Genomic DNA, 23,504 nt, shown 5'->3' on the forward strand with positions numbered 1-23,504 from the left:
GCTAGGGTGGCTGGGCTTCTTAGCCAGGGAAGGAGAACTCTACTGGGCTTAGTATAGGGGTTTAGCACACGGCACGCCTGCTGCAAAGGGCTTTACATATGCTACCACATGTAATCCCAAAAGGGACCCAATCAGTGTAAGTGTTACCATTCCCTCTTTGCAGATGGATAAACTGAGACTTCAGGAGATTAACTAGGCTTTCTAAAGTTTTCTCATGAGTGGAAGAGACAATTTAAATGCAGGTCATGTAGCCCCAGAGCAGATGCAGGACAGACTACTCTCAGGGACCCAAATGCTGAGCCCAGAGACATATAATTAGTCATTTGTATAAAACAAACTTTGTTTTTTCGGAGTATGTCATCTATATATAGGTATAAGATAATGAGTGGGAAATCCAATCAGGCAAATAGAGTGACATGTTCAGACTCTGGTGTGAAAGCAGCAGCCACGCCCCTCAAGCCCTTGGCATCAGGTTCCACAGATTACCAGGTCCCTGATGTCAGGGGCCTGTGAATGGCCCTCGCATAAGCTACAGACTGCATGGTTGGCTTCAGAAATCAGAGCGTGGCAGGATCCTGCAATCTCCTGGATGTTTATTGACGGGTATCGTGCACAGTGGAAAATAGGAGGGAATTGATCCATAAAGAAGGACCTTATTTATATGGGATCACAGAGTCCAGCTAGACTCTAGAGACTAGAGATAAGACTAGAGATAAGCCGAATGAAGCTTATGTGATGCCATCTCAACTGTGAAAGAGCACTTAAAATGTCCACGGACCAAAATCCTCTTGTTCCCAAATGATACAGACATGGAGAGAATAAGGTGAAATGGAGAGAGATGGCCTGTGGGAAAGGAAAGGTCTGACCCTGACAATATTTTCTGAACCAAATGAGAACATGCATTAATATTAGTACTGATCATGGTAACCAATGTAAAGTCGGTGGTTTGTCAATCACTCAGGAAACTAGAACGGCTTGGTGAAAACCTTCAAGGTTCAATATAAATAAGTGGAAAATGCTATTCTATTAAAATTATTATTTCATATTTACATTACTTCTTAAGTGTAGAATTAGCGTCAAGCAAAGTATTACCAGGTGGTAGCAATGGAGTATTCTACAATACAAACTCTAACATCACATGAAAAGAAGAAGATTTACAGGAAAAGGGAACTGAGAAAGGTTATTGGTTTGATTATCATGAAAAAACTTTGGACACTCACGATTCTTTACCACATCTAAAGTGTAGTGAAACTTAGCCTAAGGAGAATACCTAACTCTAAATAGGTTTGAAGAAACACAGCAGGAATGTGAGATGAACCCCACGTACATGTAGATACAGGCATGCTCCTGGGTCTCTTGGATCTCACTTTTTTGATAACATCTAATGAAATCCTTACTAGGACTTTACAAAAACAAATGGAGTTTAAAAGCATTTTGTCAAAATTAGATTAGATCCAGGTTGGACTTGGGGAGAAAGTGAAATAGTGTTAGTGCAAGTTTAAAAAAAACCAAACAAACGCAGAACAGAAATTTATCCTGCAAGAAAACAAAGGTGGGCTAAACCTTCCTAGCTGGCTGATGAATTATCATGTAGACGTCACTATCATTCAAATTTCTTTTATATTTATTTTAAATTCTGGAATAATTCAAAATGCAAAAAGTTCAAGTATAATAGACAATGGTGTGCCCACCCCCCATACATGTCTCGTATCTCTTAAAACATTTAACATAAAAAGTGCCATCTTTTTTCACATGCACTCCTGAGGTTGGGATGCAGCTTTAAAGATGTGATACCAAGACATTGTGTGCTAGTTTAATTGTAATGTTATTTTCTGGGTGGTACAGAAAATAAAGGCATGTTTCAATTACATGGTGTCTGAGATTAAGTGACACTGTGTGATGTCAGCACAGACTGAGTTCCACTTCAGCCTGTTCCTTTTCACAAAAGATGACAATCACTATCCCAAAGTTACCCTTTTTTTTTTTTTTTAATGTACTGTTCTTTATTATCCATTAGTAGATTTTTTTAACATCTTTATTGGAGTATAACTGCTTTACAATGGTGTGTTAGTTTCTGCTTTATAACAAAGTGAATCAACTATACATATACATCACCGAAGTTATCCTTTTATCCAATCTTCTGTCTGTTCATTCTGTATACATGCACAAATATATGCAATAAAAACTGCATATGCCATTATTTTCTGTTTTAATTTACTCAGAGAATATACTAACTATATTCTTTTACAACAAAAATCGTCATTAATCATTATGCTTTCAAAAATTTTCCATGATAAAAGGTTAGGGTCTAGTTAATTCATTCTAAATACCCTATAGTGTTTTATTGTTTTAATACACAATTATTTATATTTATTCATTAATCCCTATTGTAGAATTACTTTCTTGTTTTCTGCTCTTACAGAAAGTGCTGAGGATTGTTTGGTGTGTAGTTCTTGGTTCACGTTTGAGAATTTCTACAGCGAGATCGCTAGTCAAATCTACCTCCTTAAGTTTAGAAGTTACTGCCAAATTACACGTAGAATTTCTTAGAACAGCACTCAGTATTATACATGTGTTTCTCAGCCCTAGAGAAAACTTCATTTTGAAGTCAAGCTCCACCGCTAACTTGCCATGTGACCTTGGACCTGTCACTAATTTTTCTTTGCATCAGTTTCCTCATCTGTAAACAGGAAGATCATCCTCATATCCAAGTCGCAGGTTTCTAGGAGAATTGGATAAGTGAGTGTAAAATGCTGAGAAAAGCAGCAAGCATATAGCAAGTGAGGCCATCGTCATCATTATTAAGCTATTATTGATAAAGTTACCAATAGTTCATGTGTACTGTATCACCTTATTGTTTGAAATAGCATTTCCTTGGTTACGAAGAGAGTTGTTTTTTCATCTTTTCTCACATGTATTGGCCTTTCTTTTCCGCTTACATTCTTTGTCCAATTTTCTATTTTGTTTCCAGTTTTTCTTATTGATTTGTGAGAGTCGTTTATAAAATGCTGATAATTTATTGATTGTTTGCCCAGCTTACTTTCCTCTCTGTCTTCGCCTCAGTTTTTTTTATTATTATATGTGTGCTGTTGGTGGTTGAACAGGAGTTGTTAGCTATAATGTTGTAGGAATTTTCCCAATAAAATGTGTGTTTTTGACCCCTCTTCCCTTACTCCCAAATCATAAGAGTACTGTTTTTACATACTTTTCTAAATGTGTTAAGCTTTGCCGTTCATATTTGGAACTTAAATTCAGTTGGAATTTAGTTTTACACATGGCATGAGATAGTGATGTTTGTTTCCTTTACGAATAATCAATTTTCTTGACAGCTTCCTTTAAGGATAAGTGACACAGCCCTGCGGCCCCCAAATCTCACCGTGTGGGCCTGAGTTGAGTTCTGTAGTCTGTTCCAGCGGTTCCTTTTTCTCTCTCTGCAGCAGAACCGCAATGTTTGATGACTTAGGCTTTTGATGTTTTTATTGGGATAAAATGCATACAGGAAAGTGCTCATCTCTGAGTGTACTTGTCCACGAGCACTAGAGGTAGAATATTCCCAGCCTCCAGAGCCCACACTTGCTCTTTCCAATCACTAACCCTTTGCCCAAAGTACCGCCACGCTGACTTCTAACAGCATACATAGATTGGTTTCACCTGCTTTTTTTTTTTTTTGCTCTCTGTAAATGGGATCTCATAGTATGTTCTCATATGTATCTGATAGATTCCATTCAACATTATGTTTGTGAGAGTCATCCAATTTTTTCTTGTAGCTGTAGATCATTGATTGATTCTACTTTAAAAAATAATTTCCCCTGTAATTTGAAATAATTTTACACTTATGGAAAAATTGCAAATAATGAGTACAAACAACTTTTTTCCTTCAGCCATTTTAAAATAATTTGCTGGCATGTTGTCCCATCAACCTTGAGTACATGTACTGTGTATTTACTAAAAACAACGCCATTTTCCTATGTAACCTCCATACAATCATCAAAATTGGGAAATTAGAGCTGTTACCATTTAATCAGGAGGCTTCATTCAAGTCTTTTCTGTTGTCTCAGTGATGCCCAAACAACCAAAGATCCAGTCCACCATCACAGGGTGCACTGACCACTGGGTGCTTTAATTTCCTTCAATTTGGAACAGTCCCTCAATCTACTCTTGAACTTTCCAACCTTGACATCTTTGAAGATACAAGCCAGTTATTTTGCAGAATAAAAATTAAGTTTGTCTGATATTTCTTCATGACTCACAAGTCCTCCTATCATTTAGTTTTGATTCTAATATAACACAATTCACTCGAAACTCGAAAGGACTAAGAATACTAGCACTGAATCACTGTGGCAATCATTAAAAATCACCATTTGCACTGAAGTCAAGTTCATTTTATTTGTCCTTTTTCCGAGAAATTTGTAAATTTGTATGTTTCAGATGCAACTGCTTTCTTTTCAAATTAAATATCCTTGCCATCTTATGTTACTGAAATTAAATGTTGCTGAGAGAAATTGCATTTGATATAAATTGCCACCGTTTCAGCTTACTTCATGGATAGCTATTGAACTGGATTTTGGGGAGTTGCTCTTTTTGAAGACAGCCAAGTGATTTAAAGCCTGCAAACCAAATAATGAAGGCTCAGATGTATGTCTCCGTTTTGTCATTACGGATGCTTAAAATGTGCTGAGAAGGGCAGCATTGTGCAAATGGTTTGTGTTTACAAGTGAGACTCAAAATTAGAGATTTATATGCTTCTGTGTATGGGAAATCTGTCAATTGCATCGTGAGGTAAAGGATCCTGAGCCCTTTTCACGGAGATTCCTGCCTGTGTGCTGCCCTGTTTTCCAGGTCTCCCAGCTGTACCTGGGCAGTGCGGGGCAGCCCTGCCCCTCTCTGCCACCTCACATTTTCTCGTGTGCGGAGAGAGCCTTCCACCAGCTTTTCCAGGAGCAGAGACCTCAGTGCTTCATCCTCAGGTGAGCCTGCCCCTCTCCCCAGCTCCAGGCTCAGTTCTGCCCTGGGGGCTTGGCGGTAAGACCATCCTCATTTCTTCCGGTTTACGTTTATTTACTCCCTCACCCGTTTGTGGTCCACTAAGTGTGCAGTGAGTACACTTGACTCGTTACAAAGGAGAAACACCTTTGTTATTAGAAATGGCCCTGAGTGTAGCTGAATCGATATCAACAAACGGAGCCCGAAACTCATTTCAACCATTCAACATTATGTTTGTGAGAGTCATCCAATTTTTTCTTCCTTTTGAAGATTTACAGCTTAGAACCAGTGTCTTGCTTTCATACCTTAGAAAACATGGGAAAGAGAGGCACCCGATACTAGTACCACCCTTCTCCAAAATGTGGTGCTGAGCAAAATACCATGCAAGACCTTGCAGATGTGGGATTTCCCACCTGCTTCTAGGTATTTATACCTTTGCTCATATGTCAACAAAATTATACACTCAAAGTAATTTTTTAGTGAAATGCGATTGTAATATTAGCTCATAAATACCAAGATGCTCAGGAGGGAGCATTTAGATTGGAGCAAAAATTCTTCACGTCAAAAAGAAGTGTACCGCAAGAAGTAGGGATGAAATGTGATTATATATTGATAGAGGAATAAAGAAATATTTAGGTATTAAAATAAGATCTGCGTTGAGAATTATGTTTTATATCAGACCACACTGCCACAAGAGGGAGACTTTCATAAATACCCCTGGCTTTGCATAGTTTTCAGCAGTAGTGTTGGTTGAAAACTGAATGTGTGACTAAAGCTTTGCACAGCCTGAGTCAAAGTGAGATAAAAGAGTAACGATGGAAACCTGGAAAGAACCCAAATAATATTTAAATATTTAAATAAGCACTTCTTTATATACTTTTACGTTGTTAATTTAATCAGAAATTCCATGGAGGGTCACATTGATGGGTTGCAAACTTTAGTGTTATGGTTTTCAAAATAGTGTGCAAATGGTTGTTTTTACACCTGTTCTGAAGTGTCCCCTGGGCTGGGGTGGGGGACCTAGGCATTCTTGAATCAAGCAACTCTGCTTTCATCTGCTTTATCTGTTGGGTTTCCTGGTCTCACTTAGACAAAAAGAGAAACACTTTTTAAAAATCATGAGATGGTGGGGAGTGTGTAATAGTGTTGACGATAATAACAACTCATATTTATTGAGAACCTACTAAGTGCCAGACCCTCCTCTAGGTGCTTTCCATGTATCGTCTTATTCATTGCTTTAGTAACCTTGTAGGATAGGTATCGTCATCGTTATTATTATTATTGTCATTTTATGTATCAGGCGCTGAGTATTAGAAGGGTTAGTTCATTAGTCCAGGGTCTCCCAACTAGTAAATAGGTAGCGTAGCTGGGATGTGAGCACAATAGTCTGGCTTCTGAGCCCGAGTGAAGGTTATCCACACTCACAGCCAGACTCTAGAGCGTGGCTCGCCCAGTGCCGCTAACCTAAGGAGGCTTGCAGAGGTCCCCCCCAAACTCACCTAAAATGATGGTTACAAATCCACGGGCTTAACTAAATTCTCATTGAATCCACTTAATCCTTGTCAAAGACTTTGGACCTTAGTGAAGCTATCAGGGGCCAGTGAATCCATATCCTTTGGGAACCTACCGATTACAGAGTTCACAATGCCTAGCATGTTCTTTCAGTGAAGAAACCTGTTTGTCTTTGTTTCTACATGTACTTGCTCATGGAATTGTTTTTCTAACAACAGTAAGATTTGTTAATATTCTGCAGCACTAATATTCCTTTGGGACATTTTAAAAGGCTAATAATGCCATGTTATCAACCACTTATTCTGAAAAAAAGATTTCTTCATCCACGTTTCAAGAAAGGAAGAGCAAATCCATGATCACAAGGACTTATACTCTATTCATTGTCTTTCTTCTTTCAGGGTTGGTTTTGCAGGTAGCTTCTCAACCTCCTTGATTGTCTTGACTACGATAGGCTTTCTGCATTTATACTAATACATTAAAATGAGTAAATTTAGAATTCCACTAAATACTTTGTGTAAAGATCATTTACAGAGTGTCTATTATGTCCCATAATTAGCATTTACAAAGAATAATTGAAGATTTGGAGAGCAAAATTCAAATATTCCTGGAGTAGATGATTTACAGTACCAGGCCAGAGGATTTGTAATTTGATTTTCAAATTTTAATTTTATTTCTCATTTTCTTCATAATTATGGGCTCCGGTAGCACACTAGGCTTCATCCTAAGGAATAGTTTTTAACAATTTTTAGATCTTTGTCCTGGGCTAGAACTGGGAGTTTGGAGCCCACCAAGATCTACCTTTCCTTTAATTTTCTGAAGGCCTTGATAGATGGTTTTAATTAATTGTTTGAGCATGTATGACAAATATCCATTAGCCTAACAGTATGCTGAGCAAACCTAAATGAATGTTGTATGCTGAATGTGCAACTAACTTGTGAAATAAGCAACATAGGGCCTGCTTCTGTCATGTACAGATTTAGCAGACAAGGCTGTTGAAATAAGCTTCAAATTTTGTATGGGTCCATGACCAATCAGCGCTGCCCCAAATCTTTGGTCAATGTCTGGTTTAATCATAGACGTGGATTTTCAGATCAAGGAATGTTTCTTGAACACGTTGAACTAGAATTTTTAGTTTCAACTTGATATGCTATGAAGCCAAGACTATTATATCCATTTTTTCTTTTTTCTAAAATTTCTGTATATTTTACTCAAAGTGAAATGTGGTGATCGTTTTGGGATTTTATGAGATGGCTAAAAAGGCATGTGATTCTAGCTAGCCGAGAGAGTTGATCATTTTCCCTACATGTGGTCACAGGGTGAGGGCAACGGTGGGGAGAAGGAAAAGGGACTCACGTGACCACTGGGTCAGCCCCACAGCCTCCCAGGCTCTGTGTCTCCAGATCCGCAGGGACTCTAGACCCGCCCCTATTTCAACTTGCTCAGTAGATGCTCAGGGAGTCTTGGTTGAGTGTTTAACGTTGGATAAGCACTGCCTTCTACGCTGCCCCTTCTCCAAGAATGAGCTCAATTATCACCTCACCCAGAAGTCTTCCCTGGCTTCTTCCAAGAGATGTACCTGCCCCTTCGCCCATGGGCTCGTTGCTAGCTGTGCCCACCTGTTATAATTATACCTTAATTAGGTACCTACTCCTTCCTCGAGAGTATCCCCAGCCCATGGCGCAGGAAGCGGTATCTTTTCACCTCTTTTACCCTGAAGACTAACAGACGCCAGCACATAGTAGGCCCTCAGTAAGTCTCATTTGAAGGAACAGGCAATATTTGAAAAAGGAAAATGGTATTTTCAAGATTGATCCCTGAGTGAATGCAAGCAAAATCTCTCTAAAAACAAGACGCCTGAGACATCAAGTTATGTTGCTGGGTGATAGAATTTTTTAACAGGGAATATAGTTGTAGACATTAAATTTCCATCATGAAAGATTTAGATTGTTTCTGCTCTGCAATTAGAAGGTTAAAAGGAAAGGTCTTTGAACCCAGAAAATGAGCTCTTTAGTATCTTGCGCAGGTCACCATCACCTGCTCCCCTGAGGCTGCTAAGCTGGTCACTCTAAAAGTGGTTAAAATGTTTATGGTCACAGATGACGGGAGTAGACTTCTTATTAACAAGTTGAGATGTGAATAAGAGAATTAAGTGTCAGTTTCTTTCCTGGCAAACACCCCTTAATCAAATTCATTAGAACAAATGCTCAAGGGAGAAACCTGAGAAAGCCCTAGCAAAAGAGCTTTATATGTATTTTCAACTTTTGGCTATCGATGAATAAACACCGTTTTCACGAGTATTCCATCTAGATGCAGTAAAAGCTTTATTTCATACCGGACCACGTTGGTTTCGTAATTATTGTACTGGAGTTTTATGTTAACCCTATATTGCCTAGTCTCAGGAATATAATACAATCATTATTTATAGGAATTATGTCACTTATGAAGTATGCCTGGGAAATACCAAAAGCATTGTCCTTGTACAGGACATATTTGGCTGGTGCTTGTTCCTAGATTAAAGGAAAATGGAAAACATGAAATGTCAGAACTGACAGCAGCCTCAAGACGAAACAGGCCATTTTCGGATCTGCTAAGCACCAGGCACTGACCTACCCGGTCACTCCCCCATCTCACCGGCTTAGTTTTAGGAGCTGCGTGCTTGATGTTCACCTTGAAGGAAAGAGGAGGAAAGCTGAGAAGGACTGAATGACTTTTCCAAGGAAGATGTAATGTCTTTCCTGGAGGACTCAAAGATTTAACCAGGCCAGACGTGTGGCCCTACCAGATACGCATCTCGACTGTAGGGGACCGACACCTGGCGGCCACCTCACTCACCTGCATTCACGAAGCTGAGGACAGGCGGCAGTGTCTTTCTTTTCAGCCTGAGGCCTTTCTGCTATAATTTACCCACATCATGTGGTTCTACTCTGTAAGATATTGGGGAGCAAAAGTGGCATCCTATTCATTTATAGGCCCGGCATCGAAAACACCGTATTGTGTGTACACAGGTACACACACAGAGGCACCCAAACATACACACACACTTATTTATTTATTGTGCATATAGTACAGCAAAGAAGTGAATCACATAGAAGTGTTAAATGATACCATCATCTCATTAAAAGTCGCTAGGTCATTTCCTCACTTTCTTTGTGCCTCAGAATTATCTCTGGTTATTTAATTTTTTTACTACGTTCTCCAAAACCGTAAACTTGTGTTTTTGTTTTTGTTTTTTCTATTTTATTTTAGTGGAGAAAGAGGATCTGGGAAGTCTGAAGCCAGCAAACAAATAATGAGACACCTCGCCTGTAGGTCTGGTTCCAGCAGGCCTATATTCGATTCCAAATTTAAACATGTAAGTCTCTTGCTTGGGTTAGAAAAGCAAGAAAAGGGGGCATCTTAATAGGCCATAAGTTTAACCATAAGTTGACCAAAATTTGTGGAAAGAAAGAAAAAAAGACCGGTGCAAATGAATATTGTTCACGTCAAGGTTTATTTTCTTGTATATATTTTAAAATATTGTGAACATCATACTCTTTTTGTATTTGCTCTGAACAGTTGGATTGAAAATAGGTAATACAGTTACAGTCTGTCGTTGTTTACATAGAAAGCGACACTTTGGTGGGATTGGCTAGATAAGCAACTTTTGTGGGGGGATTACTGAGAGATGATAATGAAGTTTCAGTGTATGTAAAAGAACTGGTAACAGTCAACTTTGATGACATTAATAGGCTGGTGATAAACCTTCAACCCCCAAATTGATATTTTGACATATAACATTGTATTAGTTTTAGGTATACAACATAATGATTTGATATTTGCATATATTGCAGAATGATCACCCCACAATAAATTTAGTTAACATCCATCACCACACATAGTTACAAATTTTTTTTTCTTGTGATGATAACTTTTAAGATCTAGTCTCTTAACAACTTTCAAATGTACAATACACTATTATTAACTGTAGTCACCATGCAGTGCATTACATCTCCAGGACTTACTTATCTTATAACTGGAAGTTTGTACCTTTTGACTCCCTTCATCCAAATTAAGACTGATTTTAAATTATATGCAGTAACATTTGCTTTTATATGAAGACACCTTATCCTGCTACTTCATAGACCTAAAATACTGTCAGGATTGAATGAGGAAACCACAAAGCCCTATTAGCAGCTAAGGGAAAGGTCAAGTTTCACACGATAAAACTCAGACATTTGACTCAAGGAGACACCTGGAAGTAGATTGATGTTTTCACACTGTTCTAGCAAGTTTTGTTAACAGGTATTTTCCAGGCCACAGCGGATTAGAAGGAGAAACTCTCTTTTCAATTCTTCTCTTTACAAAGAATGTATGATAAATCAACTCTACAATGCATCTATGGTATTGTATGTGTTCATTAATGACTTTAATTCACAACCATTTATTAAACTCGAGCTATATATTGGGCATGTGCATAATTCTACAGCACAGCTCAAAGTAATTTAACATTTTGGGACTACTTGGGAAAAGTAGTGTAAACTCTTTGTTCAGGTATTGTAATATGCTTACTAATGACACTTAAGGATTAGAGAATCTATAAAGCAATGTGGTTTTAAAGTAGACTCAGGTTACCTAATAAAATAACAAGATCTACTGGCTTAATTGTAATGATAAGAAACCATAGTCTCTATGTAAATTACAGACTAAAGCACTCATTTATTAAAACAATGCTTTGAGAAAGAGCAGAGTGTAACTTCTAAAATGCATTCTAGATTACTTTATGTAAATTGGCTTTATGTAAATTGGATTACTTTATGTAAATTGGCTTTATGTAGTGAATACATTCTAAGCTGCATTCTTTTGGATAAGATAGATATAACTCTTCCAAATCAATTAGCATCTGGGAATCCATATTATAATGTCAATGCAAATTTCAAGTGAAACTATTTCTAATTCATTTGTTCATTTTACTCCTTTCTCGTGGCAAATTAAGGGTGTCAGAAACAAGTGATTTCTAGTCTTAGGTTTGAGTATGGCTTAAACTTCATGTCCATCATGCTTTTTTTGGTCTCCCTTTAAATGATCATCCACATGCATTTATTCAGTGTACAAGACATTCTTGAAAATTACCCAGCCACAGTTTTTGCCCAGCATCCGAGTGTGTGTGCTATGCGGTAATAAAATACAAGCATTGGAAAAAGTTATGAACTGACTGTAAATCATTGTAACATCACAGGTGTTCACTGAAATTATGTCTGTTTAAGAGATGGGCCAGTACTTTCTGCATGAAAGAAAAATTGTATTTAGGAGGTGAGTAGAAAAGAGTATCCTTGATACACAGAGCAACGTAGTAGAAGGCTTTATGTTCAGTGCAAGATGAGAGGAAGGTTCGTTAGGTGGCCCGGAAAGGAGAGGAGCGAGTGAACAGAGTTAGACGGTGGAACACCCCTTGGAGGTACCACAGGGCAGACACGTGCAAGATGCTGCCCTGAGGGGCCACGTGCACGGCAGACAGGCACATGGTATCTTCCACTGGGAGATACTGGTTGAGTCTGGACCAAATCATCTTGCCCTACATCTTAGCATAATGTGAGAGAAAAACAGTCATTGAAGGTCATGCTGATCAGCAGTTTCCAAAGAATAAATAGTAGAAGAACGGTAGCAACATAACAGGAAGGACATATCGGGATGGTCTTCAGCACAGAATCGTGGAGAAACTGAGGCGTAGAGAACACTTTCCTTGTGGTTTACATCGATGGCAGAATTAAAGATTTATAATTCAAGGTTATTATCCGGAGCTGGGTTGGGGGGAAACACAAAAGGAAGGGGTTTGGGAGGAAGCTGGCCATTTCTAAGTTCCAGGCTGTCACGGTGAGCAGTGCTCTCTGCAGAGGGTACAGAGAGGGGCAGAAGGAGATTTAACTGGTATCTGAAGGTGAGCTCCAGAGGTGGTTTTTGGTCATTTTATGCAGGTAATACACATATTTTTAAAGGACGCACAGCTGTAACATTTCTGGATTTTAATCTTATACTTCAATTGTCCCGTCTTGAAAGTCTACATAGGTTTACATTCTGCCTTTGGGATGGGCTTCAGAGTGAGCTTTACCCCCTGGGCAGATGGGTTTGAATCCTATCACTGTAGATATTGCTTTTGTTTCCCTGGACAATTTCAAGACAGCTGAGATCAGTTAAGAGGGTGGTTGTTTCTAGTCCCTGTATTTGAATTTCAAACTGTGGAAGCAGGGACTTTCCATGGCAGTAGGTTTATTGGAACATAAAAGTCATGTTTTGGGAAAAAACACAATTGCCTGGGACTTTTCACTAATTCTGGCCCAAATGAGTTTCAACTTTAAGACATTCAGTTCCATTTAAATTACTTAAATATTTATTGAGCAACCGCTTTCACAGAGAGTGATGGGGTCACCTTGATTAAGCCCTTATTTTTTATTGAGGAGGCTACAAGTTTTTACTTTGAGAAAATCCAGCTGACTAACTACTACCAGGATAATAGTGCGTAACTTTTAGTGGCAGAACTATGAAAATTTTATAGAAAAAAATTCCAATGTAAAATAGGAACAAATCATGCCAATAAAATTTGAAACAGTAAATACTGAGGAAATGTGTACTTACTTCCCTTTGCCTATATTTTTATTTAAAGTTTTATTATGGCACAATATTCTCATTATTTTGTTTTAAAGTTGAGCGGCAGAACAGTACTGGTTTTGCATTTTTTCTGTATTTCTCTTAACACATTTGTTTAGTGCCACCTATTGGGCAAATGGATGATTAAAGATTAAAAAACAAAAACAAAAACAAACCTCATTTCAGTTTAATCTTGAATCGTGGACCAGCAGTGCACAATGAAAGAATGCCATGTATTTATATTTGTTCAGTAGTTTTAGGTTTATGCTAATTTTCTGCCTCATATGTCTTTATTGTTATTCAGATATGGTGATTAAACACACCGATTCTGCAAGAGATTGCTCCGGTTTCAATCCCAGCTCCACTATTTATAAGCTCTGAACCTTGGGAAATTTACTTAATCCATCAGTTTCCTTTTCTATAAAATGGAGACAGTAGCTGTGAGAATTAAAAGAAGTTATTTGTACATATACACGCATATACGTTCGTACATAAATATGAATGTGTGCGTGTGGTTATATATAATTTATATATAACTTTATATATATAACTTTATATATATATAGTTCCTGGCACATAGTAAGTAAAGTATAAATGTTTTCTACTATTATTAACAAAAACAAAACTAATCTTTGCTATTTGTTGAATGCTTAACCATGTGCCAGGCACCAAGCTGAGCGCTTCATACACCAGACTCTGATAACCACTGAAGGGGTTATTCTGCTTAGAGTAAAGGAAAGGAGGCTTGGGAATTTATGAAACTTGCTCACGGTGATCGAACTTGTCATTAGCAGAGCTGGAAGTGGGGGGGGGGGAGGTGGGGCAGAGCACATGCATCGTGCCATTCATTACCCTGGACTTCCTGTCTGGGCGTGGGTCATTCATTATCTTTTATATTCATTTTCTATTATAATAAGAAATTAGTGTGTTATCAGATACAATACCAACAAACTAGAAGCCAAAATATTTAAAAATTTTATTTTATTACTTTTTATGAATTTTTAAACAATTGTTTATTGTAATATTGTAAAGGTTTAAAATGTGATATAACTATACTATTAATTTTGCTATATATTTATTTCATATTAAGTTGTTGGAAAAGAAGCAAAACATAGGACCTTCATAAATACTGTTTCAAATTATTTTTCAGAAACATTTCTGCCGTTACTACTATCAATGCACTGTTATGATCTTTAAAATTAGGTTATTGTAAAGAGACCTAAATCATAGGGTTTCTGTAAAGAGTCAGTGTTTCTCTCCAAAAGTTCAAACTTCAAAAACAGACGTTTTAATATATTTCACTGTTTCCACAATGTTTAGCACTGTGACTTGTGATTAGAATCAAAGTGTTGTTTTATAATCTTTCAAAATATAAAATACTTCCAGGTGAGTTGAATGCCTTAGTAGAGCAGTATCCAGAAAGTTAAAAAATAGCAGCAAACTTTTTTTTTCTAATTTAGAATAAAAGTCTCAAAAAATACCATCATCAGAAATTATAAGCCACCACCAAGTGTATCATTAAGGTATCATAGTGCTCACCTTGTGGTTGATGCAGGAACTGCATTTAAGGTGTCAGTGTCTTGAAACATACAGAAAAGTACCTTTGAACCTTCCAGATTTTCATACTTTTTGGAGAATTGTTTGGCCATCATCATTATCACAGGCACAATCGATTCTGAGAAAAAAAATGACATTCATCCTATAGTCAATTTTTAAGGAAATATGTGAAGAATTTCAGGTGCCAGGGTTGATCTGAGGAGCTATATTAACAGCATTTTTAAAGCTGCAAACACCCATCCCTACAAGAGCACCTCGTGATAAGATACACTGGACCCAACGGCTTCATCTAGAATTCTTACTGTGGAGCAAAAACAGGGTATGGGAGGGTTATCTAGGGGTTCGGGGTGCAAAAGAGTATGTGGCAAAGTAAATACGGGTTCAGAAGAAGGTTATAAACAAATGTTTAAGTGAATTCGTTGTTTTTAAAGGAAATTCTGACTATTGCTTATATTAACTCTAATTCCTCCCTCCAAAGCCACAGAAGCACTTCTACTGTTCTATTCAAGTTAAAAAGCCCAAATAGCCTGTGCTGAGTTGTGTGCGTGCGTGCGTGTGTGTGTGTGTGTGTGTGTGTGTGTGTTACACTGAGAGGCTAGTGAAAGGAAGGGAGTCATGTGCTCTGTGCATGATTATCTTGTTACGTTGGCTGCCATTTGAGAGGGAGGATGCTAGCAGTTTCCATTTGAGAAAAGAATGACCTTAAAATTGCAATATTGTGTTGTATGAACAATGGAGAACCTCTTAGCTGAGGGAAGAATATTCCTGTCTCTTTGCTATTATTACCCAATTTTGTTTAAACAGATGCGTAGCTCAATAAATGTTTCCCTTTAAAAAATTAATAAATGTTTCCCTTTTGCTACAGGTCACGAGCATCTTAGAAGCCTTTGGACACGCCAAGACCACTCTTAATGACCTGTCCAGCTGCTTCATAAAGTATTTTGAACTACAATTCTGTGAGAGGAAAAAACACTTAACTGGAGGTAAGTGTGAAATTAACAAGGGAGATCTCTGGAGCTACCAGAAGGGGGCAGAGAAACACCAAGCACCGTGGCAACAGTGACTGGTGTGTGTGCGAGTGTGTGTGTGTGTGTATGTGTGTGTGTGTGTGTGTGCACCCACATGTGGGTGTATCAGTGTGCACACCCAAGGTGTCAAGTTATGAGTTCTAAAATTATTGTGAATTGAAAAATATTCTGAGATGCAAGATGAACCTTTCAAGGCAATTTTTGTGTAAAGTATATAATATGAAACCAAACCCAAAATAGCTGAAATGAATCACACTTGCCGAACACAGAAACAAACTTAAATATCAAAATAATGTGTAACTTGAGTACATAATTCCTTCTTGCAAGGTACGTTGAAATCTATTTTAAATAAAACTGAATCTGTATTTTAAAATGATTGAATTAAAACAAATCAAAAAATCAAAATGATCACCCAACTAAACCCAAACAGAACTATTTCTTATTTGACTTAAATATTTAGTGTGTACTCCATGAAAACCCCCTATTTGAAATTCAGCTAATTTAGAATTCACTTGGGATTTTACATCTTTCAAATCAAAACAGATTATCCATGCAAATTAATAACATGAATATAACTGTAGTTAGAATGCCTGAATCTACTTGGAGGAATAGAGTATTTTCAGAAGTTTTGTAACAGCTGTTAGCACACAAACAATTGTAATTGTCTTTGAAAGAGATCAGTTTTATTTGGTGTTTCAAGTTACACTATCTTCCCTTCAGGAAACAAAAGTCACTTTTGACCATAGTTTAGAAACAAATAACCTGTATTTTGCAGTAAGGTATGTCCAAATCCCATTAGTACTAAATGAAATTTGGTAAAAAATATGCATAAAAAGAGTCAGAAAAGATAATTTTAGATGTTGATGTTAGAGGCTTAAATTCTGCAATAGGGAGGCTGTTTTGTTTTGTCTCTTACTCCATGGCTAAGAGCTCTATTTGAAGATCTACCATTTTAGGAAAACCTCAGAGGAGAAATGTCTTGAGCCTCAAACTCTGGTTTTCACATCTTTGTTTGTAACACCCCAGTGAGACCCCTCCCTCCAAGTGGAGGGCACAGCCTGACCCCCTCATTTGTGAGCATAATTTCCGCTGAGCTTTCCGGCACCAAGGGTTGGAGCCATAGCAGCTGGGAGATTCAGGGGTTCCGAAGGTTGCACGTCCGAGCCCCTTGCTACTCCAGGGGGACCCGAAGATAAACAAGGACACTGTGTAATCTGGAAGCTTGTTAGAAATGCAACCTCCTATGCCCCACTGCAGACCTCAGGATTGGGACTTGAACAATTTCTGGCGATTCCCTGGCAATTCAGACAAACGCTGAAGTTTGAGAGGGACGGTTCTAGCCCAACCCAAGTAAAGCCGGATGCTAGGGCTTATGCACAGTTGGCTCCGAGGAGATACAGCGTGTTCTTTTTTGGAAAAAATGGCAGAATTTTATTTCTTTTGTTTTTGTGGTTGTAAAGTTTACACTTGTTTTTTTTTAACTTTTTATTTTATATTGCTGTGCAGTTGATTAACAACTCTGTAACAACCAAATAGGGAAAAAGAATTTGCAAAAGACTAGATACATGTATATGTATAACTGAATCACTTTGTTGTACGCCTGAAACCGATACAGCTTGTTCTCGATTCAATATTCCCTTTACCAAGACGAAGATACGATAAGTGGCTTCTGACGGTCTTACCCATTCCTAATTTTGTTTACTTTCTCTTCTGGAAAGAATTTAACATGTCCTCCTCAGGAACGTTAATTTAGAAAATAATTGTATGCTGCATAAAAAAAGAAGGCGAAGGCTTACTTGTGGAGCTTTCTGTTAATCATCAGGCAGCCCCACAGAGCTTCAGCATAATCAGACCCACAGACACCTCTCACACGGCCTCTGCAGGCTGCACACTGTGACACGGTGACAATAAATATTCATACAGAGGAGCCTGAGGCGCTTCCAGGTCCCGAAACGCCCTCTGAACTGTTAAAGAGCTGTGAGCGTCAGCGTACCGTCCGCCTGGCACGTAACTTCATTTTCAGACGAGGTCACGTGCACAGGTACGGGGGCTTAGGGCTTAGCCATATCTTTTTGTGGGACACAACTCACCCCACGACAGAGAATAAGGAGAGATCTATTGTGTCTGTCTTTACTTTTCAAAATTATTCTCAGTCTAAGAAAACGTCATCATCACCTCCAAAAACAGGCACTGTTGAAACACTTGAAGAAGCTGTACGTCAATGGGATATTTTTGAATAATTTCATCACTGAGAGTCCTTTTCTGAAAGAAAAAATGTAAAAAGGTATTAATTTAAATTACTTTACATGTTTTTTAAAGACAGCTGAGTTCTTCAAATTAGTCCTGTGTAAAAGCCTTCTGAATTTTAAGTGTTCACTAGAATAGTAAACCAAATTGGACTAAGGTTTTTACACCTCAAATTAGGTAAAATATATGTAGGTTACAGGTTGATTTCATGCTTCACGGTAGTCTAGATTTTCTTAAATTATCAACACGTAAAATAGTTGTAATGAGTTTATTGTACAGGGAATATTATATTACTGCTTTTAAGGCTGATAGATGCTGTATATTTCCTTTATTGACATTATTGCTTATACTTTTATAATTTAATGCCAACTCCTTGATCAGGGATGCAACCACCAATTGTAACAAAGAAAATACAAGTCTCAGTTTTATGAAACATCAGCTACAGAAAGTCAGGATTGTTTCTTATTTTGAGGAAATTTTAACTAATAAAGAACATTCTAGGGCTTCCCTGGTGGCGCAGTGGTTGAGAATCTGCCTGCCAAAGCAGGGGACACGGGTTCGAGCCCTGGTCTGGGAGGATCCCACGTGCCGCGGAGCAACTAGGCCCGTGGGCCACAACTGCTGAGCCTGCGCGTCTGGAGCCTGTGCTCCGCAACAAGAGAGGCCGCGATAGTGAGAGGCCCGCGCACCGCGATGAAGAGTGGCCCCCACTTGCCGCAACTAGAGAAAGCCCTCGCACAGAAGCGAAGACCCAACACAGCCATAAATAAGTAAATAAATAAATAAAATTAAAAAAAAAAAAAAAAAAAAAGAACATTCTAACCTGGGCTTTCAGTCCAGGTTTTTTCCCATCTGATTACTTATTTAACAGTATAATCTTTCTACGTTCCCCAAGCCCCGGTTTCTAATGTGCTCCCTTGATTCCAACTCTGTTGACTGTAGACCAAGTCTCCCCGCTTATTTCTTCCCCAGCACTTGTCAAAATCTGAAAGCGTCCTTTCCCATTTGTCTGGTGGCTGTCTGTGGCTCCTCTTAGGATACAGGTTTGCTGATGGCAGAGCGCTTGTCTCTCCGGGTGCACGGTAGGCCTGCGTTCAGTATCTGTTGGATTACAGACTCTGAGGCGTGGCACTGGGGAGCGATCACAGCGAAGCAGTCATCATTCAGTTCAGGGAGGGGACTGTGTGAACGCCTCAGGAGCTCATTCATGCCAGCAAAGAACACCGTTACCGAGAGTGTGCAATAGTCAAGGAAAGTTATCAACATTTAACTCTGGATTATTTTTTGTAAATTAGAGCCGATTCTCTTCATAATGAGAGTTTGTGTGTGCTAAGGGTAGAACCATTATCTGCCTCCTGAGTGTGGAGACTGGCAAAACAGAAACGTGCTGAAGGGTCTACAAAGGTAGGAGGACCCAGAACCCATGTGTGGGAAGGGAAGAATAATTGGCTCCTTGCCTTTTCTGTGCCTTGAAGACACCCAGGCTTATTGAAGTGGAAATTGAAATTTGCTAACAGTCAGAGATGTTTCCCAATAAACATGCCAAGGCTGTGTTATCTACTTGGGAAAGTTAAAACTTAGAGTGAACACAAAGAGCTGGAAAATATATTAAGATGTTTGCATTTCGTTTTTTCAAACCTTGATTTTAAACAGACAGACAAGTAAATAGTTTTCATCTTCATTGATGTCATCGTCAACTATCCTTAGTATTATACTCTCAGTTCTTTTAAAAGTTTCAGAATGGCCATCATCAAAAAACCTATTAATAATAAATGCTGGAGAGGGTGTGGTGAAAAGGGAACCCTCCTGCACTGTTGGTGGGAATGTAAATTGATACAGCCACTATGGAGAACAGTATGGAGGTTCCTTAAAAAACTAAAAATAGAACTAACATATGATCAAGCAATCCCACTCCTGGGTATGAATCCAGAAAAAAACATGGTTCAAAAGGATACATGCACCCCAGTGTTCATTGCAGCACTGTTTACAATAGCCAAGACATGGAAGTAACCTAAATGTTCATAGGCAGATGAATGGATAAAAAAGATGTGGTATATATACAATGGAATATTACTCAGCCATAAAAAAGAAGAAATAATGCCATCCATTTGCAGCAACATGGATGGACCTAGAGATTATCATACTAAGTGAAGTAAGTCAGACAGAGAAAGACAAATGTCATGATATCCCTTATATGTGGAATCTAAAAAAAATGATACAAATGAACTTATATACAAAGCAGAAATAGACCCACAGACATAAAAAACAAACATGGTTATCAAAGGGGAAAGGAGTGGATAAATTAGGAGTTTGGGATTATCATATACACACTACTGTATATAAAATAGATAACCAACAAGGACCTACTGTATAGCACATGCAATTATACTCAATATTTTGTAATAACCTATAATAGAAAAGAATCAGAAAAAGAATATATATACATATATATATATACAAAAATGAATCACTTTGCTGTACACCTGAAACTAGCACAACATTGTAAACCAACTATACTTCAATTAAAAAAAAAAAGTTTCCGGGAATTCCCTGGCAGTCCAGTGGTCAGGACTCAATGCTTTCACTGCCGAGGGCCTGGGTTTGATCCCTGGTTGGGGAAGTATGATCCCGCAAGCCATGCGGTGTGGCCAAAAAATTTAAAAAAAATTTTTTTTAATGAAAAAAAATGAAATAAACTAAAAAAAAAATTTCAGAGTGCTTTAATTGATTGCATCTCCTTTGAAGAACAGCATCTTTTAGTGCAAACAGCCTGGGCTCTGGAGATAAGCCAGTTGGGTTTAAATGTGAAAAGGCCTGCAGCAGGATTTAAATGAGGCAAAGTTGGAAAAGCACCTAGCATAGTGCCTGGTACACAGTAGGTACTTTAAATGGTGATTCCTCCTCTTGGGATCCAGGAAGCCTGGGATCTTTGTTTCTTTTTGTCCCCACTTACGGATGGGGAAAGTGAAGTTAAGAGGGACGTGGAGATGCCAGTATCAGGTTCAGGACTGGGGACCGTACTTTGGACTCCTGATTGAGGCACCGTTCACGCATAACACCCCCGGCACTACTGATCCTGGAGAGTGAAGTCAAAAGTAGTGCCTGGGGGTGAAAGAGAGACTATTTGGCTGTGTTAATTAAGCAGCAGTGTGCTTTTGGTGATTGCTGATTGAAGGCATGATGGGCATTTCTGGGAAGAGATCTGATTAGTCATATACTGGTAACCACTTGGGTGGGCAGAGTGAGAGTGGGTGCTGGAAGTTTCTGGAAGCCAGTGGAAGGGCACCTGGAGCACTTGACCTTCTTGAAGGAGAGGGAGGTTTATCTCTTCCACCTCCTTTCATCTTGAACAAAAATAGGTATGGCTCTATAAAATCCTTTCACTGCATATTATGTTACATATAATCTGCAAACATATATATTTTTTTCAGTAGCGAAACTTTCTGGAAGACCTACTCACATAGATTTCTGGAAAGATGGAGGATCACAAGTATATTTCCAGTCAAGAATATTTCTGACATAAAATAATTTTTAAAACGTACAAGTCTTCAGAAGTCAAGAAATTAGTAGAAACTTTCTGTGCATGGACACTTGCATGAATGAGTCAGAAACATTTTTAACTTCAGAACCTATCATTTTCCTTCCATTATTCCAGTTTCATTTAAAACACAACAGAAAGGCCTGCATTTTCCCCATTCGGAAGAATATTAGAGTCTCACAGAAATTTGAATTTTTGGTTGTTTTGAATTTTTGGTTGTTTTCTTCCATCTAAAACCTCCTTAAAGATGGACTTTAAAAAAAAAATCCTACTGATTAGAAATTCTTCTAGTCCACAGCATTTTATTCACTGCTGGCGATGCACTAACTAGGATGTTACTGGTTTTGAAAGATGAAAGGTACTGAGGTCACTCTATGATGTGGAATTTGCTGAGTGATGAATGCTGCTTTAAATTGAGCTTCTGTGTTGGCTTGAACAAGTGGGCATAAGGTCAGTCTTTTCCCTGAGCATAGAAGCTTGATGGTCAGAAGGTCACCACTTAGCCCTCCATTTTCACCTGATATTCCGTTAGTTGGTGACCAGAAAATAACGGTGGGGACAGCTATGACAGTTTATTTCCTATGTGTACAGATTTTTAGAAATATTCTCTTGAGCAGTTAATTACTTCAGGGTTAATATTATCAATAACAAATGGAACATGTTTTCAGCATTTTGCTTAAGAAGGAAAAAGTAGGAAAGCAAATTTAATAATTAAGACCTCAACTTGAAATTACCACCTGATTAAATACTCATGGAGAAATGGAAAAGAAACCACACCACCTCATTCTAATTTTACCATCACCTTCGGGCTTTAATGCCGCTAATTAAAGGGGTATTTTGAAAGAGTCTTTCTTTATGCACTTTTGATAACTTTTCTAGAAGGTGTCTAATGAGACAACTTTTCTTACTAAGGTTTATTAATTTTGAGATTTTTTTTTAAGCACTGATCATCATTCTGACTGACTAAATTGACCACTTACAAAATTTATAGGAATAAAGCACTGCAGTAGTGGTTCCATTTGTTCAAGTAGATTTGCTATATAAAACCCAAATTGGGAGACCTCACAGTTTTTGCTTTTAGAGGCTGGACTCTGGAATAATTAACAGCAGACTCATTACACGAAATTTGGTTTATAGTTCAAATGGAGGGAAAAATTAAATTCATTTTCCTTCCTAAAACTGCTATCTTTTTGATCCCAAATATTATCGACCATGAATTCTTACTTCAAAGTGGAAAACTATAGTAATTCACAGTTGCATTTAAAATTCAAATACATAACTGTTTACTGACCATTCATAATGATAAGAATAAACCTAAATTCAAATAAAAAGAATACTCCAGAAACAGTAGGATTTTCAGCATGCCAAATACATGGTCCTAAGTTCTGATTAACACTAGATTCTGAATTTCCAGTCCTATCTTTGAAGCAAAACCGGGGTTGTGATTCCCAAATTGCATACTTCCGTCATTTCTCACGTACTATGAACGAAACGTGGGTTATTTTTTCTTTTGCTTTTGTAATGTTTAAAGGCAGAGGAGCAAATAATGAATCCTTGATATGAGTCCTACTAATACATGTGAGGTCACAATAAACCAGGAAGATGACTGGACATTATTCACATTGCGCCTGCTTTACTTACAGACACATTACTTATTTCCTCCCTGACTAGAATGTAAACTTTATTGTTGAAGGACCAGTGTCATTATCTACCACTGCGCTACAAACCACGATTTAGCTCCCTCTTATAATTCCAGTATATTAGGTCTTGAAACCTTAGTACCATTCTGTATCTTAAATTGTATCTTCATGTATTCACGTAGTATTTGCCTTTGCTGCAGTGAGTTTCTTCCAGTGTTTCCAGCAGTGAGAGACCATTGTCTGTATCTCTTTTCCTTAATAGTGCTGCTATAAAAACCTTCTGAGCTGTTTGACAGTAATACTTGCTAATGTCTACAGCAGAGCATTTAAAATCAATGCCTACTGATATATACCCGAGCAATATGTACCTGCAAATTT

The 23,504-nt window shown here is 38.1% G+C and overlaps 1 protein-coding gene across 1 annotated transcript in view; it reads left to right on the forward strand.

Moving 5' to 3' along the window:
• Positions 1-23,504, forward strand: part of MYO16 (myosin XVI) — a 406,857-nt gene that overhangs the window by 143,808 nt on the left and 239,545 nt on the right. The window contains exons 12-14 of the mRNA XM_068526630.1: positions 4,840-4,967; positions 9,742-9,847; positions 15,539-15,656. Of these exons, the coding sequence (XP_068382731.1) occupies positions 4,840-4,967; positions 9,742-9,847; positions 15,539-15,656 (352 nt within the window). The remainder of the gene's footprint in view (positions 1-4,839; positions 4,968-9,741; positions 9,848-15,538; positions 15,657-23,504) is intronic.

This window comes from Eschrichtius robustus, chromosome 18 (genome assembly GCF_028021215.1).
Source record: "Eschrichtius robustus isolate mEscRob2 chromosome 18, mEscRob2.pri, whole genome shotgun sequence".
Classification (NCBI taxonomy): Eukaryota; Metazoa; Chordata; class Mammalia; order Artiodactyla; family Eschrichtiidae; genus Eschrichtius; species Eschrichtius robustus.